At 35.0% G+C, this 8,143-nt stretch overlaps 1 protein-coding gene across 1 annotated transcript; it reads left to right on the plus strand.

Moving 5' to 3' along the window:
* Positions 1 to 3,076: 3,076 nt before the first annotated feature.
* LOC104858008 (olfactory receptor 147-like) lies at positions 3,077 to 4,015 on the plus strand. The gene has a single exon (XM_010618086.2). The coding sequence runs from the start codon at positions 3,080 to 3,082 to the stop codon at positions 4,013 to 4,015; it is 936 nt and encodes a 311-aa protein (XP_010616388.1). The 5' UTR covers positions 3,077 to 3,079.
* Positions 4,016 to 8,143: the final 4,128 nt, after the last annotated feature.

Below are 8,143 nucleotides of genomic sequence, written 5' to 3' on the forward strand. Positions count from 1 at the left end.
AGAAATTCCATTTGACCTAAATTCCCTTTCTAAGTATCTTCCCAAAAGAATAACAACATCATATTACAATGATGCCTATGGCAGCACTATTCATTAATAGCTAAATCTTAGAAGCTGATTATATTTCCATCAACCGATGAATATGTAAAGAAAATGAGGTATTTATACACAATACAATATCACCATCACGAAGAAGGAAAATTTGAGTAATTTGTAGGAAAACAGAGGCACCTTGAGACCATAAATCTAAGTGAAATAAATCAGAGCACAGGAGGTAAAATATTGTATGGTTTCTCTTATATGAATGAGAAGCATAAAGTATAAATAAATCCCAAAATAAAAGACACATGAAGGTAAATAGAGATCAGAAGGGGAATCTGAAGACTGCAGGGCAGAAAAGGAGAGAAGTAAGAATACTATACATCTCTCTAGTCATGTATGTGTACCAGTCTCCAATGATGAATGTATTCATTATGTATTTAAAATATATACTGGTACAAATTACCTGTAAAACAAAAAAAGCCTGGAAACAAATTCTTCTTGCAGTGGAGCTTGATATAAACTTGTGACATAACCTGTCCTTGTATTACTTAAATCAGAGTTCTTAACATTTCCACAGAAAGCATACATGTTAATGAAATCATGGTTCACATTACTACTGTAGGCCAAAGAATGTTCTGTGAATACATTTCAAGTTTGCCCCTTCAGAATGTTTGGTCTCCTTGGAATGTTGAGGGGCTCAGGAATAATAATTTGTACATATTTCAGTAGTGGTTGCCTTTTAAGTAATCCTAAGTATAATTGGACTATTTCTCAATTTTACTTTTTTCACAATTGTACCTTTATTTAGGCATTTGCTTAATATATATTTTATTTGGTTATGCACTAGCAAAACATTTTCAAGGTTGCACATATAATTTTTACTGATATTTCTACTCTTTTTGGGTTCTTTTTGTTTGTAGTAACACAACAATTTGCCAAAACACCTAGGATAGTATCTTGGGGAATTTTTTTGTATACTTTTATTTACTTTATGAGAAGTTCTTCAGGATCTTCTCTTGAAACATCCTTACATATCTTTGCTTCTTAGAATTACTCACAGCAGCTCTGAGAATTCAAGGAAAATAATTCTGATTTAAGAAAGATAATTCAGGAAGGGTAGGGGGAAGGTAATAAGGGAAAAATATGAGAAAAAAAGGAAATAAAGTGTTTGTAAACGGGGAGGGGAGGAGAGGGTGAAGGGAGGGCAGGGACAAGGGAAAAAATAAGAACGAAGACCACCTGTCATGTAAAGGTACAAGATCCCAATAATGAGTGTAACTGTACTGTATGCCTAAAATGTAACAATAAACTCAATAAAAGAGAAAAAAAGAAAGATAATTCACTGGCTGTTGTAATTGCCTCCTACAGCTCATCCTACTTTCATTTATCTAACTCCAGTCATTCTAGCAGTGTTCACTACATTAAACTTTGTAAATCAGCATTGCTGTCATTAATGTGCCAAAAAAACAAATAATGGTCTTGGGACTCCTATTGTGAACAAAATCTTGATTTTGGCATTTGAGAGCTTCCTGTACCACACTGATCCAAATCCTACTCTGGTCTGAGTTTATGCTGCCATCCTGAGGGGAGGGACTTTGGGACACTCTGAGAACCTGTGAAAGTTCTCTTTGTGACAGTCTTTGAGATGATAACTCTGATTTGGAGGGCGGCAAGAGTATAGCAGTGGCCTTTACATGTCATATTCATGTTTTTCCTGTCCTACGTTCTGATCTATAAATAACAGCATGTAAAGTACGTAAGGCTTTATCCATGAGTCAGTAATTCTGAGTAGTATCCAGTAGAGGTTCCAGGAAAAATGGGAAAGGGATCTTCTTTTATTTAATCTTTTATCACAACACAAATATTTATTAACAATATATATGACAGGTTTAGTTCTATGGTTCTGTAGACAGAGCCCTGAAGAAAAGATACAATATCTGGACCTTTTAGAAATTTAGATTATAATGTATGTGAGTTCATGAATATACATTCATATATTGTGAGAAGATAGAAGGAACAAAGACATACGTAGTATTTCATAGGTACTTCATAGGGATAGATGCTGTAGATGCAAGAAATTTTTTTTATTTTTTTCCTGCTGGGCTATGTGCCTCATTTGGTAGGAAACTGAGATGTGTATAAAATAGTATAGTTGTAATAAGTCAATGTTATTGTCACAAACTATACTGTAAATGCAGAGTGGGTAATTTTCTATTAGCTATAAAGCATGCTCTCTGGGGAGAACACTGGGGAAATATAGGTCTTCCAAGTTTTAATCAGGTCCCTAGGATTTTATATCTCACAAAACCTCTTGGGTCATGTTAACAGCTAGCAGTCTGGGCATGAGTAGACTCTATTTGCCACAACCCAGGCTAGAGAGGAAGCTGAGAAGAGCTATCATCAGAAGACATAATCTGGAATTCACATCTTTTGAGAGCTTTGGGGACTGAGGGCTGTCTTCTGGCTCTTCCAGCCCCAAACTCGTCCAAAACCAAAACAGTAACAATGGTAGAACAGATCTCTTTTCTGGTCTGTTCATTTTACAAATTAATGACAACTATTTGCCCCTTTAGGAGAGCAGGCAAGAGGAGTTAATAAGGTCCTTCCTGGAAAAGCCAGTGCTGAAGGGTGAGTGTTAAGCTGTACCTCTTTTACTTTCTTCTTGCAAACTTCATCTTAGGGTCTGATGAGCTATTGAAACATTTTGTCTCCTGTCTGCTGAGACTTCACTGACCCTGAGGTGGGAGGGGGACTATCAAGACAGAAGTGGAGCAGAAATACTGTAGAGCCAAGGGTGTTCCTTGGCTTCTTGAATCTTATCCCCACAGAAATTGCTTTCTATGTGCTTTTTTAATATTCGTGTTTATATATTCTATTAAAATGGAGAAAATAAAGGCAAAAAGAAGGGTGGGCTTGAGCACATTCTCCCATTCAGGGTCTCAATCTCATTACAGTGAGGTTCGGGGTAGAGAGCCGGAATCTAATTTTAATGTTATTGTGTTACTATTTCAGCCTCACAGACACATGCCAGGAAAGAATGGCCTCAGGCAATGGCTCTTCGTTGGTGACCGAATTTGTCCTCCTGGGTTTAACACAACAGCCAGAGCTCCAACTGCCTCTCTTTTTCCTCTTCTTGGGAATCTATGTGGTCTCCATGTTGGGGAACCTGGGCTTGTTTATTCTGATTTATCTCAATCCTCACCTGCACACTCCCATGTACTACTTTCTCTTCAACCTTTCCTTCACTGACCTCTGTTACTCCTCTGTTATAACCCCCAAAATGATGATGAGTTTTGTGAAACAGAACATCATCTCTTATGCTGGGTGCATGGCTCAGCTCTTTTTCTTTGCTTTCTTTGTTATTGATGAATGCTGTATTTTGACATCAATGGCCTATGACAGGTATGTGGCCATCTGTAAGCCCTTGCTTTACAGAGTCACCATGTCCTATCAAGTCTGCCTCATGTTGATGGTGGGTGGGTATGTGATAGGGTTTACAGGTGGCATGGCTCACACTGGGTGCATGCTGAGACTCAGCTTCTGTAACAGCAATGTCATCAACCATTACATGTGTGACATACCTCCTCTCCTGCAGCTCTCCTGCACAAGTACCGCCATCAATGAGCTGGTTGTTTTCATTGTGGTGGGAGTCAGTATAATAGTGCCTAGTCTCACGATCTTCATTTCTTATACCTTGATCCTTTTCAGTATACTTCGAATCCATTCTACAAAAGGCAGGTCCAAAGCATTTAGTACTTGCAGCTCTCACGTAATTGCTGTTTCTCTTTTCTTTGGATCCTCAGCATTCATATATTTTAAATCTTCTCCTTCTGGGTCTAAGGATGAAGACAAAATATCCACAGTTTTTTATACTATTGTAGGGCCAATGATGAACCCTTTCATTTACAGTTTGAGGAACAAAGATGTTCAAGTTGCACTGCAAAAGACTTTGAAGAAAAGGGTGCTCGCCTAAGTACAGTGGTAACTCAGCTCATGAATTTAATTTTCTCTTCTATTCTGGTCACAAACTGAATTGGATGAGAATGAAATCAAGTTCAATGGTTAGGTTCAATGCTGACCTTATGGGGAAATTTGAATTAAGTTTGTAAACCAACGTCCCACTATAGAAGTTATACTGGTTACAGATGACAAATCTTAATAAAGCACATGATATGTGAAGCTATGAAAAGAAGAGTAAGAAATAATGATAAAATGATAATGACTAAAAAAATAGGGGAAATTGAGTAGTTATAGAAATAACTTCAAAACTATAGACAGCATAAGAGAGAGGATGAACAGCCCTTCATTATTTCAGAGCCAATAGGAAAAATACAGCAGTGTGTTATTCTACAGCTATATTCATAAATTATACAGTTTTCAGAAGAAACAGCTTCATGATAATAAATCCAAAATTGGTAAAGTTATACAAAATTTTTTTCAAACTTAGAATTCCTGTGAAGTGGTGGCAGAGACATTGACTTTGGTGCATTTAGAGTTAGTCATTTATATATTCACTTACTGAATCACTGTTGAGCATTGTTGGGGATTTCGTTTTGGGAGATTCCTTTGATTCCTTGAAAAGGAGAAGCATGGAGGGATGCTATTCTCATTCAGGGCTCTGGGTCATCTCACTTTATTGTCAAGAGAATGTTGAAAAGGGAAAGTGCATATTTTCTTCTAGTCCTGGTTCCTAAGGGCAAGAGAGTGAAAAAAAAAAAAATTTAGAGCAGCCAGATAAAGAAATCCTCCATTAAATTTTATCTCTTGGACTTCAGATCAGGAATGTGGGATGAGGGTGTGCTATGTCTTCACTGGGAAAAATTTTAGTAAAAATTATTAGTTGATGAATTCTTGTCCTGTCAAGCAGGCTTTATAATACCATTAGTGTTCTGTATTTCTTCTTTGTTATTTCCATTCTTCCTTTTGCCTTAGAGGTTTACATGTTATGAGTTATACACTTATTTAATCAACAAGTATAAACAGAGCCCCTATCCTGTACCAGCTTCTGTTTTTAAAATTCAAATATATAGTGGTGAAGGAGACAGTAAACACCTGATTTCTTCTAGGGCTAATTATCTACAGCATGGGGGGAGATGGGGCACAAAAGGGCAGGGAAAAGAGACAGGTGATGAGCAAAGAAACAAACTTAGATAAGAATATATTAGAAGAGTGCTATTAAGACTTAGGTTAAGGTGACGATATTAAGAATAACTGTGCATGCAGCTTAGAAAGGGTGGTCAGGACAGGCTTTTCCGAGGAGGTAGTGTGTGAGCTGCAGTCTCACTGAAGGGAAGGAGGTAGCCATCCAGACAGCATTCCAGGAAGAAGGGTTAATTTTAACAAACATAAGTAGGGCTAGTATCCTGAAAATAGCATATTTTTGAAAGTTATATAAAATGTTCTAAATAAATAGTGATATATATATATATTATACATATAAAATTATATGTATAATTTTAATGGATTGGAACACTATATATTGTTAATGTTAGTTTTCCTCAAATTAATATACAGAATAAAAGAAATTCCTAGCAAAATCTCACCAAGGTTTTATTTTGTAAATATAAAGTTTTTCTATACTTTATTTTATGTAGAAATGCAAAAAATTAGAATATCAAGAACATTTTCAGAAGAGTGGAAAAATATCACTCTACCTGATTTTGAAAGTTACATAGTTACAAAAAAAACAAGACAATATTGTATAAATGGAGGGGTAGACACACCGCTCAATGGAAAAAAAAAAGGAAACCCTAAACTACACCATAGAAATATGTCCAAATGAATTTTGAAAAAGGTACAAAAATATTTAATGGAGTAAATAATTTTTCAATAAGTGATGCTAGGGAAATTGTACATTTGTAATTTGTTTTCAAAAATTAAAATTTATTCTGTTTCATGCCTTATAAAAATACAATAATACATAAAAATTGATCTCAGCTGTATGTACAGCCTTAACTCTAAAACTTTTAGAAAAAATAGGACAAAAATCTTTAGGACATAGGGCTAGTTAAAGGCCTTTAGATGTGACAGCAAAAGCATGATCCAGAAAAGAATAAAAATTGCATGAACTAAACTTAATCAAGAATTTAAAAAAATTGCCTGTAAAATACGTTGTAATGGATGAAAATACAGGCCACAGACTAGAATACATTATTTGTGAATTATATATTCAATAAAGGGCTTCCTAGAATGTAACAAAGCAAAACAAAAGTAAAAACAAACCTCTTAAAATTTTTTAAGGGCTGGGGATTTAGCTCAGTGGCATCACACCTGCCTTACAAGTGCAAGGTCTTGAGTTTGACCCCTGATACAAAACAAAACAAAACAAACAAACAAACCAACAACAACAAAAAAACCCCAAAACCTCCAAAACACTTTAGTTTTAAAATAACCATGCCGGGGATTTAGCTCAGCGGTTCTGCCATCTGCCTTGCAAGCGCAGGGACCCGAGTTCAATCCCTGGTACCAACAAAACAAAACAAATCAAAACAAAAATAAAATAATCAAATAGTCATAATAGAAAATGAAGGAAAGATATGAAGAGACAGTTTTCTGAAGAAGATATATAACTGGAAACCAATATTGAAGAAAATCCTGAAAGTGGAAAAAAGTTGGATATCATTAGTCATCAGACAAATAAAAATTAAAACCACAATGAGTTATCCTCCATAGCTACCTGAATGGCTAAAATAAAATGTAGTATCAACATTTAATAGTAGCAGAAATGTGGAAAGTTGGATCATTCATATATTGCTTGATTGAATGTAGAATGATCCCACAGCTACTCTGAAAGATAGTTTGACAGTTTCTTAAAATACCAAATGTGCAACTACTATACAACACAGTAATTATAGTTCTAGATATGAATCCGAATATGAATGGCTAAATGAAGTACTGTGTTTCCACAACATACAATACTACTCAATGACAACAAACAACAAAATAATCCATGTAACAATCAGGATAAATATTTAGAGAATTGAATTAGGTGAAAAAAGTCAACACCAAAAGTTTATACATGAACGATTCTATTTAAGTAACATTCCAAAAGTGATAAAATTATAGCAGTGACAAACAGATTAGTAGAAGACAAACATGAACATGGAGGTAGGATTGGGAGAGAAGATGTGGATATAAATGGGAAATAGTAGGAATCTAGTGTAATATTGTTTTACAAGCTGTTACTATTGGGGAAACTAGGTAAAATGTATGCAGGATCTCTATTGTTCCTATATGAATATACAATTCCATAAAAACTTTAATAAAAATAGTAAAGAAAAAATATATAATTCTACCAGTGTGTGCATATTTAAAACAATTGATTAAATAAGTGAACCTATGTTATCCTACATTTGCTTTTTCAAAATAAATTTTTATTTTTGAAAAGTAGAATCAAAGAGAAATTACTTAACTAAAGTAAAGTAAAGAAAGGTGGGGAGAGGCAAGAGAGAGAGAGAAGAGGGAGAGAGAGGACCCCAAAATAAAAAAAAACAACACACTCTTCCAGGTCGCTCCCCATTGACCTACCTCCATCAGGACCCGCCATTTCAGCCATGGACTCACAATTAGCTTAATCCGCTAATGAATATACCACTCCCATGATCTAATCACCTTCCAAAAGTCTCCCCTTTGGACACAGACTTTTGTGGGACATTTTGATCTAAATTATAGCATACACCTATTAGGATGTCTTCAAATATAAAGACTGGCCACAGTCATATTTGGAAATGAATGAGCATGGTAAGAGCTGGGCTTTACATGTTTGTAGTGTAAAATTGTAACTACTTTGGTAAACATTTAGAAGAATTGTAAGAAAGAATTAAACATGCATGTACCATATTACCTAGCTATTCTACTGCAAGAGAGAGGAATACACACTGTACAAAGGCTTGTGCATTAATGTTCACAGCAGATTTATTTGAAAAAGCAAAAAAGCACAGCAATGAAAAGCATTGTAGTATATTTATATATTTGAATATAACTACAATAAAGAGGGGATCATTAAAATTCTTCTAATTATAAATATTTCACATTTTAAAATTGTTTCAAAATTGATGGAGGATTTGTTCTGTGTTTTCATTTTTTTAAATTAGAGTTTGGG

Source organism: Fukomys damarensis, unplaced genomic scaffold, assembly GCF_012274545.1.
Source record: "Fukomys damarensis isolate Sample0158 unplaced genomic scaffold, DMR_v1.0_HiC HiC_scaffold_16, whole genome shotgun sequence".
Taxonomy (NCBI): domain Eukaryota; kingdom Metazoa; phylum Chordata; class Mammalia; order Rodentia; family Bathyergidae; genus Fukomys; species Fukomys damarensis.

Coding starts and splice junctions, on each gene's coding strand:
- LOC104858008 (XM_010618086.2), top strand. CDS start 3,080: ATGGCCTCAGGCAATGGCTCTTCGTTGGTGACCGAATTTGTCCTCCTG.